Source organism: Physeter macrocephalus, chromosome 13 (genome assembly GCF_002837175.3).
Source record: "Physeter macrocephalus isolate SW-GA chromosome 13, ASM283717v5, whole genome shotgun sequence".
NCBI classification, from domain to species: Eukaryota; Metazoa; Chordata; class Mammalia; order Artiodactyla; family Physeteridae; genus Physeter; species Physeter macrocephalus.
The window spans coordinates 86,269,153-86,292,412 of NC_041226.1; the positions used below are offsets into that span (position 1 = coordinate 86,269,153).

General features: G+C 56.0%; 1 protein-coding gene across 1 annotated transcript in view; it reads left to right on the forward strand.

The window, feature by feature from the left end:
* RAPGEF1 (Rap guanine nucleotide exchange factor 1) overlaps positions 1-19,291 on the forward strand; it is a 56,323-nt gene extending 37,032 nt beyond the window's left edge. Inside the window, exons 10-22 of the mRNA XM_055089390.1 lie at positions 2,603-2,706; positions 2,946-3,267; positions 4,833-4,908; positions 7,778-7,862; positions 9,797-9,889; positions 10,795-10,980; positions 11,731-11,815; positions 11,955-12,049; positions 13,437-13,515; positions 13,602-13,703; positions 14,957-15,054; positions 16,171-16,299; positions 16,723-19,291. Coding sequence (XP_054945365.1) covers positions 2,603-2,706; positions 2,946-3,267; positions 4,833-4,908; positions 7,778-7,862; positions 9,797-9,889; positions 10,795-10,980; positions 11,731-11,815; positions 11,955-12,049; positions 13,437-13,515; positions 13,602-13,703; positions 14,957-15,054; positions 16,171-16,299; positions 16,723-16,873 — 1,605 coding nt within the window. The 3' untranslated portion in view covers positions 16,874-19,291. The remainder of the gene's footprint in view (positions 1-2,602; positions 2,707-2,945; positions 3,268-4,832; positions 4,909-7,777; positions 7,863-9,796; positions 9,890-10,794; positions 10,981-11,730; positions 11,816-11,954; positions 12,050-13,436; positions 13,516-13,601; positions 13,704-14,956; positions 15,055-16,170; positions 16,300-16,722) is intronic.
* The last annotated feature ends 3,969 nt before the right edge of the window (positions 19,292-23,260 follow it).

Genomic DNA, 23,260 nt, shown 5'->3' on the forward strand with positions numbered 1-23,260 from the left:
GGCACGAGCCCGTGTCCCCTGCATCGGCAGGCGGACTCTCAGCCACTGCGCCACCAGGGAAGCCCTAAAGTATTTTTTAATTAAGGGGCATGTACACTTTTTTAATTTGTATTGATTGATTGATTGATTTTTAAGGTTTAATGTAATTTTTTTTTTTTTTTTGGCTGCGTTGGGTCTCCATTGCCGCGTGCGGGCTTTCTCTGGTTGCGGCGAGCGGGGGCTGCTCTTGAGTATTTTTTAATTAAGGGGCATGTACACTTTTTAAATTTGGATTGATTGATTGATTGATTTTTAAGGTTTAATGTAATTTTTTTTTTTTTTTTTGGCTGCGTTGGGTCTCCATTGCCGCGTGCGGGCTTTCTCTCGTTGCGGCGAGCGGGGGCTGCTCTTGGTTGCGGTGCGCGGGCTTCTCATTGCGGTGGCTTCTCTTGTTGTGGAGCACGGGCTCTAGGCACACGGGCTTCAGTAGGTGTGGCTTGCAGGCTCTAGAGCTCAGGCTCAGAAGTTGTGTCTCGCGGGCTGTAGAGCGCAGGCTCAGTAGTTGTGGCACACGGGCTTAGTTGCTCCGTGGCATGGGGGATCTTCCCGGACCAGGGCTCAAACCCGTGTCCCCTGCATTGGCAGGCGGATTCTTATCCACTGCGCCACCAGGGATGTCCCTACTGTTTTTTTAGACATAATGCTATTGCACACTTAACAGACTACAGTATAGTATAAATTTGCCTTTTATATGCACTGGGAAACGAAAAAAATTCATGTGAATCACTTTATTGTGTTACTTGCTTTATTGCAGTGGCTGGGAACCGAGTCCACAGTATCTGAGATATGTGTGTAGACTCCTCCCTTTATTCTGATTCTCAAAATTATGCATGCTCAGGGTAGAGAACATGGAAAGTATAGAAATGTACAAGAAAATAAGAAAAATCACGGATAACTACACCCCTCAGAAGCCTTCCTGCTGGCACACAGGCTGCCACTGCTTCTTGAGCATCTCCACGCATACTCTTCCCCTTACAAATTACCCACAACAGTGTTTTCTTTCTCAAATCCTAGGCCAACCTTCCTTCTGCCTCTTCCAAGTTCAAATGTAGTAAAGGAGTGTAAAAGATTCCCCCCCACCAAACTTTTTATTGTGAGTTTCTAGAGATAGTGTGTAAATCGTATGTAGTGTGTATTTGAAAGTAAGTCACAGACGTGACACTCGGCCCATAAATATTTCAGCATGCCTCCTAAAACATTTTAGATGCCCACCTGATTACAATAGGATTATCACATCTAAGAAGCGTAATAAATTCTTCACATTATCTGATATGCAAATGATCTTCCATTTCCCTAGTTCTCCCTAATATGTCTTATAAGGCTTATTTTTTGGAACCAGGGTCAATCAGGAGTCATCTCTGCATTTAGTCATATGTCTCGTTAATCTTTGGTAACATTTTCAACATTAGCATGCGTCAAACCTGCCCAGGTTTAGAAATGTGTAGTAAATTTCTCCAGTCCACACGTAGAAAGGATGATGTGTAGGACCTGCTAATCAGCCCTGCCACCTGCGACTTCATGTTGACTTCCCCTTCTTTGTGAAATGCTCCACAAATTCAAGCTTTTCCTCCCTCTTTAGGCTAAGGTTCGGCTACTTCTGGAGCCCTGGGTACAGGGCTAAGCAATACCCACTTGCTATTGTCAGGCCTAAACATAAATGGTTAAAGATGTGGTAAAAATAGCAAGAGACAGGAAAAAAAATAGAAAGCATTCTCTAGGGGCCTGTTGACAAGGGCTGCCTGCCCACCCTACTCTGGCCGCCCCTCAGTACCATCCACACGGAGTCTGATTCAGTGGCCCAGGCTCAGGTCTCCCCAAATGTTAAGGGCTGATGGGTTTTCTAGTCTAACATGCAGTGGCAGAGGCGTCTGTGCCAGACAACAGCAGCTCACGGGCTCTAGCTCCACTGGGCCCAGGGGCGCCATCTTTCAGAGCTCAGGTGGCTCCTGCACAAGAAGCAGGATGAGTGCGTTGACCGGCCAGACGGCGGCCACGGGGCGCTGTCCTCTCCCACGGAGGCCAGGCCACAGACTGGGCGCTGGCGCGCAGCTGAGGGTTCGTCCCAGGGCCGCGCCTGGTTTTGCTCTGTCCCGTCCGTGTTGTCTTACGAAAGGCCCAGGGGCTTTTGTTTGTTTTGTTTCGACTTGGGTTTTTTCGCCCGTACCATGTGGCTCGTGGGATCTTGGTTCGCCAGCCAGGGATTGAACCCAGGCCCTCAGCAGTGAGAGCACGGAGTCTAGTCACTGGACCACCAGGGAATTCCCCAAAGGCCCAGGTTTTAATGTCTCGGATACTTAGGGTTAAAAATGAAGCCTGCGACCACGAGGCCAGTCAGTGGCTCACAGGGTCGATCATGAGAATGACGGGAATACGGGAGAAAACGCTGGGGGAAAGCACGGCGCCCGCAGGCCCCACATCCGCCTGCCTCCTGCCCGCCCTCTGCAGGCTCCCCCTGTGCTTCGTCTGCTGGAGGGTCCCTCCCCCTCCCCCTTCACCCAAACTGCTCGGCGCTTCGGTCTCAGCCTTCCCGTCCCATCTTCCAGCCCCCCTGCCCTTGGCTCAGGCTGGACCCCTGCTCAAGCTGCTGCCACCGACACCCGCGGGCAAAGGGCCGCTGCACGCGCTGCTCCTCAGTCCACCGGGGAGAGACCTGGGGACGGCATCGAGGTCATGCTGGCTTGTTGCCCCGTCCCGCTGGCCCTTGCCATTCTCTGCTGGAGTACTGTCAGTCCGTGCGGTCTGTGGGCCTTGACACAGGTGACTGAGACCATTCCTTCTTCAAATTGCTCAGCGGAACCTTCTTGCTCTGCGTGCTTAATCTCTTCCACTTACCGATGGATTGTCTGGAGAGAGCAGGGACTGTCCCCAGCTCACACAGCTTATCAGGAGCAGAGCTAGAAACCCAGTCTGCATCCCGTTCTCTTGTCCATCCCCCAGGCCCCCTGTGGGGGGGGGGGAAGCGGGCCTGGGCTTCTCGCTGGAGCTGCAGCCCGGGGAGGACCCGTTCAGGGGAGCGGCTGTACCACGCAGACCCCACGCACGGGGCCACGCTGCCTCGGCCCCCGGGAGCCGTGGAGCTCAGGGTCTGTTGACACAACACAAACCGTTTCTCTCTCCAGGGCCCCAAAGTCACCGGATGCTCCAGAGGCTCAGTCGGAGGAGGAAGTAGACGAGCTGTCCCTCATCGACCACAATGAGATCATGGCAAGGCTGACGCTCAAGCAAGAGGTGGGCTCCTCGCAGGCCTTCGTGTGCAGGGTCTGGCCCAGAAGGAGGGCGGGAGGCTCTGAGAGGGGAACCTGGAGGAGTCCCAAACAGAAGGGGCCCAGCCGAGTGCTGACCCCCCCGGCGGCCCTCCTGCGCGGCAGGCTCTGGCGTCCCGTTCGTCCTGGCCCCATGCCTGCGCCACCGTGGGTGCTCTGAGACCCTGGGCACGTGGGTGACTTCCAGGAGGAAGTGTGCTGTCCCCTTCTCTGACACTTCTGGAGAGGGATCTTGGGCGAGTGACATGTCCTCTCTAAGCCCCAAGTGACAGGACTCTGGAGGGTGTTGTGAGAACGAAATCCACGAGGGTGCTCGGCACGGAGCCGTGTGTGGTAAGCCGTCGCTAGTGCAAGATATTTTTATGTTGTTAATGACAGAATGACCCCCGTGTAGTGTCAGCGTGGGAAGCACAGCTAATTAAGAAATTTCAGGCCTGGCCACTGAGGCTGCCTCCGTCCCATGTCTTGTCAGGAGAGCCTCATGGGTAAACACGGTGCCCAAACCCGGCACAGTAAGAGGAGCTAACCTGAGAGGGCCTCCCGTCTCCCTGCTGCCGAGCGATTCTGGGGACACAGAGGAATGGCTCCCAGTGGTAGCCTTGACCCCCGCCGAGGAGGTGGCTGTGTTCTACACACACACACGTGGCTAGGCTGCAGCAGAGAGGAACCAGGAAGGCAGGGCTGGCTCCTCTGCAGAGAGAATGATGTTACGTGACTCTTGCCAGAAATTTCTTCTGAAAAGTCAGGTCCTGGGCGGAGCTGCCCTGTCTTAGCTGGAAATCCAAGACACTTCCAGCGTAAAAACCTTGAAGCTTTGGAGAGGCGGGTGCATCTCCAAGAGCTAGAGACACGAGGAAGCTCGCGGGGCGTGGTCTCCTTCGGAATTACAGCGTATGGGGCTGGTGGCTGCAGGCCAGGTTTATGGGTTAAAGCCTCAGTTTGCTCATGTGAAAATAAGACTTTTCCCTTAACTGGCAGGCCACGGTCAGTGTAAGCAACATCGGATATAATTGAGCATCTTTGTGACACTTTTCACTCCTCTAAGAAGGGCTCCCTGGAAGAACGTGTGATGTGACAAGTGATTCCCTCCACCCGAGGAAGCAGGTTTAGATTTAGGGCAGCTTGCTGCAGTTTTGGGAACACGCGCATACCTGGAAGTGGTCTGCCGCCTCCACCATCATCCTGGGAAGGGCCGGTGCTGGTCCTGCCTGCCTCCCCATCGGCTCCCTCCGTCCCCTCTTCCGCCCCGCGCCGTGGGTTGGTGAACAGGGAAAGACTGACTGGAGCCATGCCCCCCTGAGCCAGTGGTGTCCTCAGAGCGCCGTGCCACGCGGTGGGCGGGCTGGATGGGTGCACCTGGCCTCTCCTGCCCGGCCACGCTGCTCCTGGAGTGAGGGAGGGCAGGGCAGAGGGGACGTGGCGTCTCTGCAACACCGTGTCTTTGTCATCTCGTCCCTGCTTGTGACTCCCTAAACGGACTTCCTTACGGCTGCGTTCTGCTCCACGCCCTCCTTTGCGGTGGTTTTGCAGGGCGACGACGGACCAGACGTCCGGGGAGGATCTGGTGACATCCTACTGGTCCACGCTACTGAGACGGACAGGAAAGGTACGGCAGCGCCGGCCGCGGCAGCCTCTGTGCCAGAGCTCCCTGGAGGGGGCTGGTCCCGCTGAACTGAGACATTGCTCGGCTCCACTGCCCTGCCCTCTCCTCTCCTCTCCTCCAGCCCTGAGCGGGTCAGAACAGCAGTCCTGGTGCTGCTGGGTCTCCGTAGGGAGCGCCCACATGGGGGACAGGTGACCCGCATTCAGAGCCAGACCGTCCGCTTCCCAACCCCCTCAGAGTGTGTCCTCTGGTGGTGCAGGGTAGTGAGGACCCCAGGATCATCAAGGGGCAAGTTTCAGGTGCAGAGCCCGGCACCTGGTAGGTGCTCCACAGACGGTGCCTTGAGTAGCGGCACGTTCAACGATAGTGCTAAAATTACGTTGACGTGCGGGTGGCTTTTTACGCTTTTCCTGATGTTTTGCCCATTATATTATTCCAGACCGCTGGATTGGGTTTCCTTTATTCCTCCTCTGGGAACTTCCTGGGGCAGAGGTTCTGTCAGGAGCATCCAGTCGTCCAGCAGCGTTACCTGCACAGGACGGGGTTCCCCACTCTCAGCGCAGAGACACCCCTTCACGTCCTGATCCTTCGAGAGGGCTGGAAAAGCAGGGCCTGTGTTCTGTTGGGTGGACTCTGCTAGCAGAGGAGCTGTCTTTTCAAGTTGTCTTCTGGAAGGAGGAGGAAAAGGAGGGGCTGTAAGGCCGGTGCCCGTGACCTTGGTCAGGCGGGAGGGGCCTGCAGTGCACACGCCCCACAGCTGGGCCCGGCCTCTCCCCACACACACTTCCTTTTTACGTTTTTTAAATTATTAAAAAGATGATGGAACAGCAATGGTAAAGTAAGGTGTGTAGGAATTAAAACACCCCAGTCGTGAAACCCTAACCCGCCAATTTCATTTCTGTAAACAACCTGGTCCCTCTGTTTTTACAGCAGCTTTCCCAAAGTATTGTGACACAGATGATTCTGGGAATTTTTTAATTATGAAAGTAGTACAAAAATAATTGTTGGCATTGCTGAAAATCTGAAAAATAGAGAAAAAGAAGAAATGGCTCCCGCAGACTCACCACAGCCACGCTTTTGCCCTCCGGGTTTCTTCTGACCCAGGCAGAGTAGGGTCCTGGAGACTGAGTCTGAATCCTGGCCGTGCGTTCTCAGGCCGGGCCGCTGCTGGGCACGTCCCTTCTCGGCCTCAGCTGACTCAGCTTTGTGAAGAGGTTCAAAGTGCCCAGTGGGTGTGAAGGCTGAGTGAGTTGGCACATAGGAGGTGCTCAGGGAGTATCTGTTTACATCCCCCAGGAACAGCCCGTGCTCTGCCTTCTTCAGTAAACCCTCCTCCATGCCAGACAGGTCAGCGCTCCATCCTCAGCCTGGCATGAGAAACAGCTCTCATTTTTGTCCAGTAGTGAAAGGCTGAAGTGGGAGCTGGCCCCAGTCCTCAGCCCTGAGCAGTAAACCGCTGACCTGCCAGGTGCGGCCGGCTGTGGCCAAGGCCAGAGGGAGGCCAGCAGGCAAGGGCAACCCAAGGACCTTCCAGTCGGTGCCGACCGTGCCTGGGAGAGGAGGCTCTGCTGCCCGCTGGGCCTTCCGCTCGGTTTTATCAATGGAAAGATTTTGAGGCCCCAGTCATTTGTCCCTGGGATGGGCGGTTGAGGCAGAGGCCCTGGGCCACACAGCAAGCTCCTTGGGCAGGTGGCTTCCTGCAGACCGGAGACCACACCAGTGGCTGGGAGACCCCATGGCTCAGGGGGTGCAGCCTTGGACCCCTTCTTCCAGTGGGCTTGCCCTCCCCTGGACCCATCTCTGCTTCCTTGGCCCTCTTTGAACAGAAGCCCTAATTTGACAGTGAGCTAGGTGGGCTCGGGGTCCAGGAAGGAGCCTGAGCCCAGCACCGCTGGCCGCCTGCTGCAACTCCGGTCCATGAGCTTCCCTCACGGCACCGCTCTGCCAGCCGGATCACCCGAGCACGCCCCCGAGGCAGGCGCGGGTGTTTCTTTCCCTCGCGTTGTCCAGGGGCTGAGCAGCAGGGGGCAGGAGCCAGGGCTCTGCAGGGCTGGGCTGCCCAGCCGGAGGAGTGGGGTCCTCGAGGTTCCTCCTCCCAATCAGTGAGTTGTGGGAGGAATGAGAGAAGACGGGGGAAGGTGGTCTGCGTCCGGAAAAGAACATTTAAATACTGTGTGTGCATGTGCTCAGCTTCACGGTGAGGGCCACAGACTTTGGAGCCGAATCAGGACTCGAACCTCAGCTCCAGCACAGAGTAACTCTGAAGTTCACAAGCCTGACCAGGCCATTTGTCTCCAGGAGGGACCTGCATTTAAAACATGCCCCCCTCTTCCCCTTCGTGTCTGAGACTGCATGGTTGGGAGGGTGCGTCATAGCCGTAAACGAACAGGGGTGTGTTGTGAATGTGTTAAGGGTGGGAATCCCTGGCTAGAACCAGCCCCTCCAAGGGGAAGGAGAGGCGTTGGGTGGGAGCTGCCAGCCCTAATCCCACTTGACTTCCCGGCTGGGCTCCTCCCAGTGGGCCTTGCCCTCCCCTGACACCAGAGCCTGCACACCTGAGTGTCAGCAGCCAGGCTGAGCCCCTTCAGCCTTTTCTTAGGTCTCTCACTCACTATGTGGAAATGCCAAAGATTTTTGTTCCCGGGCCCCGCCACCTAAAGTGTGACCTGTGATTTAGCCGCAGAGTGCTGCTGGTGGGTCTGACTTGTACTCTCTGTGCCCGTATGTGATGGTTAAGACTCCTGGAATCATCGTCTCAGGCAAACCAGAAGCTCGCTGTGTAATCAGCGGTGGCGTGTACTTGCCGCAGGTGTGGTGCCTGTCTGCCCTGCGTCAGCGGCAGGCCTCGCTAAGCAACCGCTCTTCCCTCCAGATCTGGTGTTGTACTGCGAGGCCTTCTTGACCACCTACAGGACCTTCATCACCCCTGAGGAGCTCATCAAGAAGCTGCAGTACAGATATCCTTGCCTGTGCCTCAGCCCTGGCGCCACACCCCTCACCGCGCGGAGCCTCCTGGAGCCGGGAGAGGGGCCTTCGTGCCCACACAGCCCTCGCGCGGGGAGCTGCGGGCAGGAGTGATGGACGTGCTCAGCCCAGCTCTGCCGTGGCCCGGCTTTGGGACCTCAGGCAAGGCTTCTTTGAGCCTCATTCCTCGTCTGTGAAAGGGCTGAGTGACGTTATGCGACGTGCCTGGAACATAGGGTGCTGCCTAATGGCAGTTGTGATCACTGGGTGATTCTGAGAAAGAATTAGAAAGAACTGGCACACACTGAGAGAGGGCGGGCGCGTGCGGGCCCCTGCAGAGACCCTGGTCACTGGCCCCTGTGGCTTCGCGGAGCTGAGCCCCAGGGCATTAGGGGTGCTGGGTACGAAGTGCGCAGGGTGTGAGGGAATCGGGACTCCAGAGAACAAGCTCGGGGGCAGGCACGGCCACTCCCCCAGATGGCAGACCCAGCAGCGGACGGAGACTCCGCGTCCACGGGACAGTCGCCTCCTGCCCCTCGACCACATCTGCCCCCCAGGCTAACCCTTTCAGATAGGACTCCCCCCGGTAGTGGCCGAGGAAGATCCCGAGGCCTGGAGAGACACACTTTTATTGCCTCTTTCTCGGGTCCAAACCTGCCCGTCCTGCCAAAGCTAAGGAGCTACTACTGTTCCAGCCCGGGGTCCCTGCCCCTCAGCGTCCTCCTGCGTCACAGCCCATGACTGCCATCTGCCGGACAGCCGCCATCCCTTGGGGCAGAAGTCCTGAGCCCTCCCAGCTCTCCCAGTCCCTCGTGTGTGCCGCGCCTCCTCTGCCTCCTGCCCTCCTCTCTCCCCTGACCCCCCCCTCGTGGCCCTGGTCCCTCAGAACTGGACGGCCCCCACGTGCAGAGACTTCGTCCCCTCCCGCCTCACACCTTCAGTGGCTCGCAGGCCTGGGTCAGCGAATGATAGTAGCTCACACTTGTTGAGAACGTCTTGGTGTCGGTTATGGTGCTGAGCGATCGCATGGGTAATCTCACCCGGCTATACCATTTGATACACACATCACTACCGTTTGTTACGTGGCGCCATGACATTATTTCCTACCGTGTAATTAAGGAAACTGAAGTTCAGAGAGGTTAAGTGACCCGTACGGCAGCTTGGAGGAAGAGTGCCCCCCAGGCCTCTCTGACTCGGCATCTCAGCATCTGCCCTGCTTGGCGCTTCAGGCATGTTAACAGACGTGTTGCAGCATCGAGATCCTGGGTGCAGCTGGCTGGTGGGTCCTGTGTGCTGCCAGCCCTTGGCGCTGTCCCTGGTGCATGGCTCCTTCCTGAGAGCAGGCGGTATGGAGCCATAGAAGTGTCTGGAGACTTGGTGAACACGAGGGCAGCAAGAAGTTGTGACCCTCCAGGTGGAACCCACGGCCTCAGGGAGGAAGTAGCCAGGTGTTTGAAGGGCAGATGTGCAGGCAGCCTCTGAAGCTGTGGAAGGGCGATGGGAACTTGTGACAAGAGCGGAGGGAGACTCCTCTGAGGGGCTGTGCGCCTTCCCCAGGGACCCGGGGATTTTAGGGCAAGTGCTTTCTGACCACCTTTCTCTGCCTGAGCTCAGCGATGCAGCCTTCAGCGTTTCAGCGGTCACAGGAACCTTGGGTTGATCCCAACAGAAAGGCAGGCCTGGGAGTGCAGGGAGACGGTCGGTTCTGCAGGCAGGAGAGGGCGGTGGTCGAGAACAGTCCTCGGGGTCAGAAAGGTGTGGGCTGAACCTCACTTTGCAGCTCTGCCACCCCGCACAGGTCCTCTGCCCTCCCCGTGCCCTCGTTCCCAGGGTTCGCTCAGGGAAGGGGGGCTGGGGGAGGGCGGCCCTCCCGCTCACTTCCCCGTCCCTACCTGTGAGGGCGGTTGTTTCTTTAACCTGCGTCCACGTACGAGAAGTTCTCTCCTTTTGCCGACACGTTCAAGAAGCGCGTCAGCAAGAACACGTTCTTCGTCCTGGTACGGGTGGTGGACGAGCTCTGGTGAGTCCTTCCGCCTGGGGGATGGCGGGCGGGCGGCCGGGGGGTCCAGCACGCCGCGGGCATCCCGGGGTCCCCGCCGGGGCACAGGCTTCCCCGAAGAGATCTGGGCCTCCCGTCACATTTCACCTGTGTCTCCTGGGCTCTGTGCCCACAGAGCCCTGCCCAAGGCCCTGGACAGGGCTCACTCCTGCCTGCTTTAACATGACCCCTGGGGAGAGTGGCTTGTCCCCTCAGACCCGCTGAGGGGGTCTGGCCCAGCCCTGATTTCCTTGTGGGAGCCATCCCTCTGGCATGTGGCCTAGACCTTGGCTGCCCTCCTCATCTTTCCACGGTCCCCTGACTGAATGGCATTTGCCATTTCTGGTTATTTAACAAACACAAAGCACAAGGTCCCTTTCCTAGGTCGAGAGAGCCCTTGGTAAGGAAGCCACCCAGGCCCCGCCCTCAAGGTGTTTACCTTCTGCTGGGATGTGGCCTTAGTGATTACAGGGTGGGGCTGTGAAACACTGCGTGTGGAGAATACTGTGCAGGGGCGCCCTAGGGCTGTCTGGTCTGTGGAGCCCAGACCTCATCGTGATTCATCACCCCTGTGGGATCAGGAGCTCCCCTGGGGCAGGATTTGTCTCCAGAGCCCAGGCCGCAGCATGGTCCCTGGTGCTTATCCGGTGCCAGCGACCGTTTGCTGAGAGAATGGCAGTTATTGGTTACCAATGGGACCACTCCCGGCACTCTGTAGCATGCAGACAGCCATCCCAAGACCTTCTCTGGCTCTCTTCCCACGAGAGGTTTCCCAGCTCTGCTGGTGGGTGTCTCAGGTGTCTTGAGGGGGTTCTGGACCCCGTGGCAGTAGTCCTCTTCTTATGCTTGCATCCCCGCCCCTCACCGCATGGCCCTTGGCCCTTTAGCCTAGTGGAGTTGACGGAAGAGATCTTGAAGCTGCTGATGGAGCTGGTCTTCCGCCTGGTGTGCAACGGGGAGCTCAGTCTGGCCCGTGTGCTCCGGAAGAACATCCTGGACAAGGTGGACCAGAAGAAGCTGCTCAGGTGTGCCAACTCCGACCAGCCCCTGGCGGCCAGGGGCGTAGCAGCCAGGTACGCCACCCGCCGTCCGTCCTGGGCTTCTCCGGGCCCTGCCTCTGGCGAGAGCCATACCAGCGGCCGTCTCTGCATTCCATTTCCTTTAGTGCCCCCCTCCCTGCCCCCGGCCTCACAACCTCACCTCCCAGTTCTGCCCGGGCCCTGTGATGAGGTGCCTCCGGGGCAGGCCAGGGCGTCCCCCGGGGCTGGGCCTCTTCTCCAGGCTTACGTTGTAGGACTGACCACCTTTTTAGTAGGAAGTGGGGCAGCAGGGCGTGTAGGGGCTTTACCAGGACGGGACAGGAATGCCTTCAGGCTGTGGTCAGCACTGAATTCTTGCCGCGCCCCGTGTCACCCTGCCCGCTCCGGAGAACCCGTGTAGAGGTTCCACTGGCCCTCTCCCGAGGCCATGGAGGTGTGATTTATCACCTCTTTCTTGGTTTCTCAGCTCCATTCACATGGCACCGTCTCTGTTCCCACTGGGCCCTGAAGTGGGGTCGGGCTGTGCGTTCTCAGGCAGCTGAGCTTGCGGGCTCGCGAGTGGAGCCACCGAACCTGCCGGGCGGAGGCAGGGAGGAAGGCAGGCCCCGGGGTCCCAGGGAGACGAGTGCAGTCTGGTCCTGACCCGCCCCCGACCCGCTGCGTGGCCTCCGTGCTGCTGTGAAGCAAGTCGTGTTCCCTCAGCTCCGAGGCCTGAAGTGCAGCCCCCACCCAGCCCCCGCCGTCCCATCCAGTGACCACTCATCTCGTGCCTCTGTCTTGCAGGCCCGGGACCTTGCATGACTTTCACAGCCATGAGATAGCTGAGCAGCTGACACTGCTAGATGCCGAGCTCTTTTATAAGATAGAGGTATGGCCACGTGTGGGGCTGGGGGAGAGCTGTGCCCTGCCCTGGTGAGTTGCGGCTGCTTGTCCCCGAGTGAGAGAAGCCACCGCGTCACAGCAGAGCCAGAGGGCCCAGGTTCTATCCTGTCTACCTGCTTTTTCAGATTCCTGAGGTTTTGCTTTGGGCAAAAGAGCAGAACGAGGAGAAGAGCCCCAACTTGACCCAGTTCACGGAGCACTTCAACAACATGTCCTACTGGTAAGACGGGGCCTCAGTGCAAAGCACTTCCGGATGGTGCCTGTGTGTCCTTCGCAGAGAGCGCCCATGGCAAGGAGGAAGAGGTGCCCTTTCGTTCCTGCCAGCTCCTTCTGGGGCCCTGTGGGCATTCGTTGTGAACCAGAGACAGGACAAGGGCAGGGACAGGACAGGGCGTGTCTTGCCCGTTGGACGGGGCCACCTGGGGGGCGGGTTGAGGAGGACTCAGCCAGGATCTATTAGTGATGTCTGCCATCGGTGGCGGCAGGGGAGCGGGTGTTAAGCTTGCCATCCTGCACTGGCCGTTGCCAGTCTCCCCACTGCCAGGTGGCCACACTGACTCTGCCTGGAAGAGAAGTAGGGCAAAGGAGTGGCTGTATTAATACTTTTATTTAGCCTTCAATTCTTAAAGCAGAGTGACGCCCGAAAGTGCATTTATGTTGTAACATAACGGCAGAACCGTTGACCCTTAAAGACGCGACTCAAGGGTGTCCGCGGCCTCTCGGCCTCAGTAGAGGATTGGTTGGGTGGAGCGGCCAGGCAGTCTCATACTGACCCCCGGACGAACACACAGTATATCCCCCCCACCAGGGAAACGTCTGGTTTTTAAGTGCTCCAAGGACTGCTCTCTGGAGGAGAATGGGGTCCTCTCCCGCTTGCCCTGCTTCTCTCTGCACCACAGGAAGCGTTTCACTCGTCAGCAGCACATGCTCAGCGTAGCAGCCCAGCAGAGGACGAGGTGGTTTCCAGGGCAGACAAGCCGTGCAGCCCTGAGCATGGCCTCCAGCCCTGCCCCTTGCTGGGCGCGGGGGCTCCAGGCACACCCCCTGGGGCCTGCCTAGGAGGAGATGCGGGTGGAGCCCCTTCAGAGCCCCGGTGCTCAAGGTGGACTCGGTGCCGGTGCCCTTTAATGTGTCAGAAGAGGGGCACGTCCTCTGGGTGACGGGCGGTGGCCCCTGTGAAAGCACAGGGGGTCGAGGCCACCGTGAGGTCGTCGTGCAAGGCTGGCCTTTGGCTTTGGTTGCTGCTAAGTTTCCGAGAGGTGCCCTCCCTCTCAGAGCGGCCAGCAAGGTGGTCTCTTAGCCCACACGCCCACTCGTCTCCGAGCTACTCCTGAGGCCACTCAGCGTCTCCCGCCACCGGGGTGCTCCACGGTCAGCGCTCACCGGGAGAGCGTCCATCCGCGCGGTCAGAGGGCCCAGCCACTGGATCTCTCTGTGGCCTCTGACCTATCCCTGGGGTGCCATGAGCTCCTTCAGAGCAGCGACGGGGCACTCCGTAGGCACGGGCTCCTGGCCAGCTGGTTCAGGTGCCCCCGTCCCATTGCCACCAGAGGCCTGAAGAGAGACGGGTCCGCTCAACTGTCTCTTCCTCCCCTTGGTCCGTGCAGGGTCCGGTCAATCATCATGTTACAGGAAAAGGCCCAAGACAGGGAACGGCTGCTCTTGAAGTTCATCAAGATCATGAAGGTAACCGTGGGCACCCTCCCCAGAGCCTGCCCCAGGAGCCCCTGCCCGCCCGCCCGCCCATCCCTGCCCCCACCCTCTCTCTGCAGCACTTACGGAAGCTGAACAACTTCAACTCCTACCTGGCCATCCTCTCAGCGCTGGACTCGGCCCCCATCCGCAGGCTGGAGTGGCAGAAACAGACCTCAGAGGTGGGCGGCTGGGCGGGCAGCCGGGAGGGCAGCTGTGGGACGCGAGGCCCAGCCGCGGGGGGGACGTGCTCTGCCCCGCCCTGCCCTAGTTTCCTGTCTCTAATCTCCAGTCACTGGGCCCTGCGGGGCTTGGTGTTAGTGCGTGCCGGGGTTGTCATGTCACGTCACGTCACGTCACGTCACGTCACGTCCTGCTGCCTGTACCGCAGAACCGTGCCTGGGTCCCAGCTTCACCTTCTGCTTCCTGCCCTCGGCCCGGGCTTCTAGAGGGGCTCCTTTGGGTGCGGGCCGCACTAGGCATTGGGATGTACTGTGAACAGGCTAGAACCGTCATTAGCTGGAGCTCTTCAGGGCAGGTACTACAGGGAGAAGGATGGGGATGGGGTGCTGAGCAAGCATGTGAACGAGGAGTCTGGGCCAGCCTGGGGGTTAGGGAGGCCCCCTAGGGAGGTGTCGATCACACCATGACCCTAATAGCTTCCTGGGAAGGGAGGGGAATTCCCATCAGAGGGGACAGAGGAGCAGGACAGAGGCCAGCGTGGCCACATCACTGGGGAGAATGGCTCTGCATCACAGGGGTGTTGGGGGACTTGGCAAGGAACTGGGGACCTTTATCTTTGTGTGGGTGCTGTTCCTGGAAGAGAGACAAAGCCCACAGGGCTGAGTGTCGCCTGGGCTACCCGGGGGTCATCTCATGGGGCAACATAAAGGGACAGTTATGAGACCGTGGTGTATGGAGAAATGGGACAGTCACACCAGCTGCTCCAGGAACACATAACGGGCCCTGCAGAGGCAGGGAAAGCTTCCTGGAGGAGGTCACGCATCAAGGCGAGAGGCACATAACAGGCGAAGGGGCAGGACAGGCAAAAAACCCCACCCGTGCTGCATGCAGGAGCAGCGAGCTCACCCGCCATCCCTGGTGGACTCTGCCTTGAGTGCGGTGAGGCGCAAAGGCAGGCTCGGGGCCGGGAGCGACATGGTCCAGTGTGTGCCTTTGAGGTTCAGGCGGGCTGCAGCGCTGAGCACAGCCAAGCACGAGCCCAGCTTGAGGTCCAGCACACGGGGCGCTGGCTGCTCAGAGACGCGGTTCTTTGTCGGCACCGCGGCCCCCTGGGCCACTTACCCACGGAAGGCCTGGCCTGCCTGCGGCTGGGGCAGGGCGGGGTCTGGCTCTGGGTTGGTGGGGGGAGGGGCCGGGGCTCGGTGCCCCCACGTTGGCGCCGTGCTCACGGTCTGCGCGTCCCTCCTGCCAGGGCCTGGCGGAGTACTGCACGCTGATTGACAGCTCATCCTCCTTCCGCGCCTACCGGGCCGCCCTCTCGGAGGTGGAGCCACCGTGCATCCCATACCTGTGAGTACAGCCTCCCAACTGGGTTTGCCCCTCGTGTGCTCTGGGGAAGATACAGTGGGCCCCCACAGAGAAGCCCTCACTTAAAGGTTTCCAACCCAGACGTTTGTGCTTCTATTTGAACTTGAAAAATAAAATTTAAATGAAAGAGGGGTCCAGTGAAAATGGTCCAGTCTTCCCACTTCCCAGTCCTCCTCCTCCTCCTCCTCTCTCCCCTCACCTGCCAGTGGGTTTGTTTAGGCGCATGTGTGGACAGCCGCGTCGCGTCTCTCTTCCCCCACCAGCGGCAGCGTGCTGTAGTCCAGCTGTCCTCAAGCTTAGCCGCACATCACAACCACCGGAGGGCCCTCCGGTCACCCCAGGAACCCTGAGAGTGCTTGGCGTGAGGCAGCTCAGGGAGCGTTTCCCCAGGTGTGGGCCACGGACTAAATAGGTATCTCGCCAAAAGGAATCCCATGTCACGTAAGCTTGGGAAATAGCAGAAAAAATGGAAGCTGACCAGTTTCCTTCGTGCGGGACTCACTGGACCCCTTAACGTGCTAGTGGACTGTGGGAATCTCCAGGAGGGACAGGAGACTCAGCGCTGTCCCGGGCTGAGCGTGCGGCGCACGCCCCTGGCCTCCACGCGGCCTCCACGCTCCGAAGTGTACATCTTGCAGCCGACGGCCCTGCCGTGCTTCCTAGCCTTCCTGCCCTGGCTGAGCACGACACCCCTCCCCAGCCCAGCCGGGCTGCTTGGGCAGGCGTGGCTGTGCCCCTCGGGCTGGGCTCTCCCTGTGCAAGAACCGCCCCCACTCGCCACGGGGCTGCGCGCCCTGTTTGATGACAGCGTGTGACCCCACCCCCCACCCCGCCACTCAAGTTCGGGGCGGTGTCATTCTTCCCTGTTCATCTGTTACTTGTACCGCCCTGCTGGGCTGGGACGGCTGTTGAAGCGGCTCCGTAGCAGGTGGGCCTGAGCCCGCTTTCCGGAGACCAGAACCCGAGTCAGGAGTTCGTGCCGCCCCTCCCCGCAGACGCACTTGCGGGTTTGGCAGCTGCTCGGGCTCCGGCTCACCCATCAACCGACTACCTGCCAGGTCACCCTCCGGAGTCTAACCTGCTTCTCCGTCCTCGCAGGGGGCTCATCCTGCAGGACCTCACCTTCGTTCACCTGGGAAACCCAGACTATATTGACGGGAAGGTGAATTTTTCCAAACGGTGGCAGCAGTTCAACATCCTGGACAGCATGCGGTGCTTCCAGCAGGCGTGAGTGCTGCGGCCCTGAGGGACCGGGCGGGCAGGGCGCACTGAGCAGAGACCCACGGGGATCCACCAGCTGCTCCTTCCGGTGTGGCACAGGGCCCGCACCCAGAGCTGGCCGCCAGCTTGTCCTCCGCGATCCCGTGCGGGGAGGCTGGCGAGCCCTGGCCCTCCTGACTCCAGGGCCGTGGGGGGGGTCTCCCTGGGACCTCGTGCAGAGGGGAGCCTGGCTGCAGGGTGCTGCTCCGGGAGCCCTTGCACAGAGCAGAGCACAGCTCTGGGGTGCAGCTCATGCTCTGAGCGCCAGCATCACACGTGGGCGCCCCTGCCCTGTGAGTCTGCTGGGGCGGCACACTTGGCACCTCCAAGGGGTCTTGGGGCTGTGGGGCCCACACTGGCTCTCACTGGCCACCCTCCTCCCTCCACCAGGCATTATGACATCCGGAGAAACGACGATATCATAAACTTCTTCAATGACTTCAGTGACCACCTGGCCGAGGAGGCGCTGTGGGAACTCTCTCTGAAAATCAAACCCAGGAACATAACACGGAGGAAAACAGACCGCGAAGAGAAGACCTAGGAGCAGGTGCCGCAAGCGAGGAGAACGCGAGAGGCTCAGAGGGCCGCTCCGAGGCCGGAAGGGACTTTGGACCTGTTACGTGGTGGTGGCACGCGTCCTGGCCTCAGAGCCGCCAGGCCCATCCAGGCCGCTGCTGTGCCGGGCAGGCGTCCGGAGCCGCAGCAGCTTCCTGCCCCTCCTCTGCAGGAGCAGACCCCCGGGCCGGGGGAGCCAGCGGGCGGTCTCACCGCTGAGCTGTGAACTGGGGGTTTGGGTTTGCTTTCTGCTTTTGCTCCGTCTTCCGCTCTCCCTCTCTCCCCCTCCCCCCCTCCCCCCAAGTCTGGGCGCAGCACAGGGACTTCAGCAGCAGCCCAGGAACGGTGGGAGTCTTCCGACTCGCCTGAGATGACAGATGAGTAGAGGCCCCAGGACCCTCGGGGCGGACGCTGCTCTCCCCGTAACCTTCAGTGGGGTGGGCAGGGAGTAGAGGAGACCCGGGGAAGAACTCCTTTCACTTGCCATGTCCTACTTTTTAAGCGGAGGATGGTGTGGGCGTCTCACCTGGCCCAGAAGGGTACGGCAGGGGGCCTTTCAGCAGCCCCCGGGGCTGGTGCTCCCGTCGCGGTACTGGCCGCCCTTGCTGGGTCACGAGCAGCAGCCGTGGCTGTCATGCTTTCGCCCCTTCGCGTCCTCCGCCCCGTCCCACCGGCCCTCCCCATCCTCTGGCACCGTGGGAGCTGGGAAGCCTGGGAAGCAGCAGCTGGAAAGGAAGGACTTGACCATCCAAGAAACACACTTTATCTGAGTTGGGGCCAGTAGCTCTTGGTGAGTTAATCCAGAGAGAGGGGAGATGGGAGGGGCATTTCCGTTGGGGGGAGGGCCGGCAGCCCCCTCCTCCGTCGCTTGCCGTGTGCCTTAAACCCCATCTCCTATCCGTCCCGCCCTGCGGGCTCCCCTCCTCCGTTGTGCTGAGCCTGGTGGGCCCAGAGGGGCTCCTCTTTGCTCATCAGACCTTCCGCCGGCCTGACCGGCTCTCCCGCGGGAAGGACAGGGTGCCCCTGAGAGGCCAGGCGCCCCCTGGGGTTGACGGCCACAGCTCACCTGCCACACGGCAGCGAGACGCAGCGTCTTCGGGAGCAGGTGCTCTTTCCATCCTCCTCCTTCAAAACCACTCCCGCTGCTGAGGTTGACAATCTGAGGTGAGGTCTGCAGGGGCTCTCCACACCCACCGGCCTCTGTGCCAGCCAGACGTGGGCCTGCGGGCAGGCTGCCATCAGAATCCGGACGGCTGCCCCCAGGCCGCCCGCCTCCTGTTGTGTTCGTTTTACATAATTGAGAGCTCACTTCTCCTGGGTTTGGGACTTGGGCAGGCGAACACCAGGCTCAACCCGGGCTTAGCCCAGTTTAAACAGAACAAAAGAAAAGTAGAAAGCAACATCTGTTAACTGTTTAAAGAAACAGCCACGTCACTTTTTGAGTCCTTCAAGAAGCTGTTTGTTTGTCCTGTGCACCGAGGGGAGGAATCTGTGAAATGTCAGTTATGACCCCTCAGGCGGCGATCCTGCGGCGGCGGGCGGAACGCGTCACTTTATTATTTAAAGAGTGTGTGTATAGAGTCGCTGGTTATGAACAATATTGTGTGTGGGGTTGGGTTTTAGTTTGTTCCCGCTTTTTTTTTTTTTTAAGTCCTCTCATTTCAGTCTTTCCCTCCTTCCCATCTTCCTCCTGGCCTGGCCCTGCTCTGCTGCTGTGTGCAGCCGCTGTGTGCTCAGGGGCAATGGGCCGTGTGGACTGCGGTTCCCTGGGGCCTCCCTCCATAGGCGGGCAACTGCCGAGGCCGCGCTTCAGGCTCAGTGTCCCAGCCGCGAGCTGGACGGGGCTCAGGGGCTTCACCGTCCCTGAATTCAAAACACCCTGCACCCACACCTCCCCTCCTTGCCGGGAGCCCCGGCTCTGAGCCGAGGCACTGGGCAGGCAGTGCAGGTGGACAAGGGGCCGGTGTGGCCAGGTGACCTTGCATGAGGACAGCAGGTGCAATGTGTGTTTTAACTTATTGGCTGACAGGCTTCCCCACCTTGACCTCATTGAGACACATTCTGGCTCTGGGAGTTGCCAGCCTGGCTGTGGTTTGTCTGTCTCAGGGGCCAGATCAGGTGTACGAATCAGTCTTTACGACAGACACACCCTCGGGAGGATTCGTTCCCTGCAGAGGCAGTTCTCACCTGCAGGTGTGGGTGGATCGGGGCAAGGGCAGGCACGTGCCAGGGCTGAACTTAAACCCCGATTCTGGGCAGTGCCTCCCTCCCAGGGCCCCGCGCCTCCCCAGTGTTACATTGTAATATATCCCCGACTAACCTGGCTGATGGTGGCATCTTCCTGCAGACATTTCAAACCTGTAACTTTTATATGAAAGGAAAATAAACACAGATGAAAGCCGTGGCCACCTGTGTACCACATGCCGCGTGTGTCGAAGTGACAACTGAGCTGTCTCCTTTCTGTGACCTCCTCGTGGGCTGGGCGCCTGGCAGGTGCAGGGGGTGTTTGTTTGTTGGGGAGGTCTTTTGTCCCCATCTCTGTGGTCCCTTCTCTGTTCCCCAGTTTCTCCATCTGGAAGTGGGGGGGTAATGACAGCTCTACCTTATACAGTCTGTGAAGGCTCAGCAAGTTAGTTACACCTGGAACAGTAGCTGGTGAGCTGTCACCACTCTTCTTATTACTTAGCATATATTGAGTATCAAGCACTTTGGAGGCAGCTTTACCTCACTGAATCCTCTTAGTTTAAAAATGATACAAGTGAATACTACAACCATAATAAGTACTGCAAAGAAGAGGTACTTAACATTAAAGAAATTAAGTTGGATTTGAAATCCACTCACAAACATCAGGTCCAGACAGGCTTAACAGGTAATTTATGCTAAACAAACAAACAAACAGGTAGCTTCAGTCTTTCTTAGGCGAATGCCCCTGAGAACAGAAGAAGAGAAACAAACACTTCTCAACTTGTTCTATGAGTGGACTACAACCTTGACACCAAATCCAGACAAGGACAAGAAAGAAAATTATAGGCAAAATTACTGATGCAAAAATTATCATCTTAGCAACCCCAAACCAGTGATAACGTAAAACTCAAGACTCCCCATTGGGCACATCCTCAAATGCAAGGATGGAGTGATGATAGTACTTGATGCCTTTTCTTAGACCCTTATTTGGGCATTCCCATCTGGTACACCTTTCCTTCCTGGGGAACTGAGGTGTGCCACCTCCATGTGCACTTTTCTCCACCATGGCATACTTAGATTCCAGGTGTTGAGGTGGCAGAGCTCTAACTGGAGGGAGCCCAGTCAGGGACCACTCCCACTGTTCCACACTGGGCTTTACACGAATGAAAAATGAATTTGCACTTACTAATAAGCTGCTGAGATTTCAGGGCTTGTAAGTTTTCACAACGTGGCCTAGCCTCTCCTGAATAAACTACATTAACAGATTAAAGGAAGAACACCATATAATCACCACAGTAGTCAGAAAGGCCACTGTTAAAAAATTAAAACACCCATTCATAATTTTTATGTAAAAAGTAACACCAAAAAAAAACTGTCTTAGGTAAGCAGAAATCAAAAACTTCCTTAATCTAATAAATGTTACTTTCTAAAATCCTATGCAAACGGTACACTTAATGATGAAATATTTAAAGAAGTTCCTTTAAAATAGAACAAGGTAAGAATCCCACTGTCACCTTGTCTTTCATTGTTGTACTGGAGATACTAACCAATGCAACAAGAATATTAACTTTTAAGAGATTAGTAAGACAATCACGGTAGTTAACAACGAACTACTAGAAAACATAATTCTTAAAATACCCAGTTTATACCAACATCACAATTCTTTAAGGTACTAGGAATAAACCCAATAAGGGATGTATAAGACCTTATAGGAAAAAGGGTAATCTAGCAAGAGAATATAACATTTGTAAATATTTACGCACCCAAATAGGAGCAACCTAAATATACGAAGCAAACGGTAACAGACTTAAAGGGAGAATAAACAGCAATACAGTAATAGTAGGGAACTTTAATACCCCACTTACATCAATGGATAGATCATCCAGACAGAAAATCAATAAGCAAACATTGGCCTTAAACACATTAGACCAGATGGACTTAAAGATACATACAGAACATTCCATCCAAAAGCAACAGAATACATTCTTCTAAGAGCACATGGAACATGCCCCAGCATAAGTAACATGTTAGGCCACAGGTCGTTGTAAATGTACAAAGATTGAAATCATATCAAGCATCTTTGCCAGTCACAATGGTATGAAACTATAGAAATTACAAGAAAATGGGAAAAATCCTAAAATATATGGAGATTAAACAGTATACTACTGAGCAACTAATAGGTCAAAGAAGAAAATAAAAAATACATTAAGACAAATGAAAATGAAATACGTATCAAAACTTACGGGATGCAGCAAGAGCAGTTCTAAAAGGGAAATTCATAATAATAAACACCTAAATCAAGAAACAAAAAGCTCAAACACTCTAAATTTCAAGGAACTAGAACAAATGAAACCCAAAGTTAGTATAAGGAAGAAAATAAAACATGAGAATGGAAATAAAATACAGACTAAAAAGACAATAGGAAAGATCAATGAAAGAGCTGGTTCTTTGAAAAGATAAACAAAATGGACAAACCTTTAGCTAAACTCACCAAGAAAAAAAGAGTAAGTACTCAAAATCAGAAATGAAAGAGGAGCTATTACAACTGATACCACAGAAATACACAAAGGCTCCTAAGAGACTTCTGTGAACAATTTTATGTCAACAAATTTGACAACCTAGAAGACATAGGTAAATACCTAGACGCATACAACCTACCAACACTGAATCATGAAAAAAATCTGAACAGACCAATTACTAGCAAGGAGATTGAATCAGTAATCAAAAACCTCTCAACAAACAAAAGTCTGGGACCAGGTGGCCTCACTGGTGAATTCTACCAAACATTCAAAGAAGAAGTAATATCAGTTCTTCTCAAACTCTTCCAAAAACTAGAAGAGGAGGGAATACTTCCAAACTCTTTTTTTAAAAACAAACAAACAAACAAAAAAAACAAGGCCAGCATTACCCTGTCACCAAAAACAGATGAGAATGCCACAAGAAAAGAAAACTACAGGCCAATATCCCTGAGGAACATAGATGCAAAAATCTTCAACAAAAAATATTAGCAAACAAAATTCAACAATATACTAAAAGGATCATACATCATTAGCAAGTTGGATCTACTCCAGAGATGCAAGGATGGGTCAACATCTGCAAATCAATGTGATACACCACATTAACAAAATGAAGGATAAATACCAAAAGACCATCTCAATAGATATTGTAAAAGCATTTGATAAAATTCAACATCATTTATGATAAAAATCTCTCAACAAAATGGGTATAGAGGGAACATACCTCAACATAATAAAAGTCATATATGACAAGCCCACAGCTAACACCATAGTGGTGAAAAGCTGAAAGCTTTTCCTTAAAGATCAGAACAAGACAGACACTGGAAAAATAAATAAATTTAAAAATAAAGAAATTCCCTGGCAGTCCAGTGGTTAGGACTCAGTGCTTTCACTGCTGTGGCGGGGGTTTAATCCTTGGTCGGGGAACTAATAAGATCCCGCAAGCCGCACAGCGCAGCCAAGAAAAAAAACATCAGGACAAGACAAGGATGCCCACTGTCACAACTTTTATTCAACATAAGTATTAGAAATCCTAGCCAGAGCCAGTTAGGCAAGAAAAAGAAACAAAAGGCATTCACATTGAAAAGGAAGATATAAAACTATTTGCAGATGACATGATATTATATATAGATAACATTGGACTCCATCAAAAACTGTTAGAACTAATAAATTCAGTAAAGTTGCAGAATGCAAAATCGATGTACAAAAATGTTATGTATCTATACACTGATAGTGAATTATAAGAAATTAAAGGACTTCCCTGGTGGCACAGTGGTTAAGAATCCACCTGCGAATGCAGGGGACATGGGTTCGATCCCTGGTCCCGGAAGATCCCACATGCCACGGAGCAACTAAGCCCGTGCACCACAACTACTCTAGAGCCCGCGAGCCACAACTACTGAGCCCGTGTGCCACAACTACTGAAGCCCGTGTGCCTAGAGCCTGTGCTCTGCAACAAGAGAAGCCACCGCAATGAGAAGCCCACACACCGCAACGAAGAGTAGCCCCCACTCGCCGCAGCTAGAGAAAGCTCACGCACAGCAACAAAGACCCAACGCGGGCTTCCCTGGTGGTGCAGTGGTTGCGCGTCCGCCTGGCGATGCAGGGGAACCGGGTTCGCGCCCCGGTCTGGGAGGATCCCACATGCCGCGGAGCGGCTGGGCCCGTGAGCC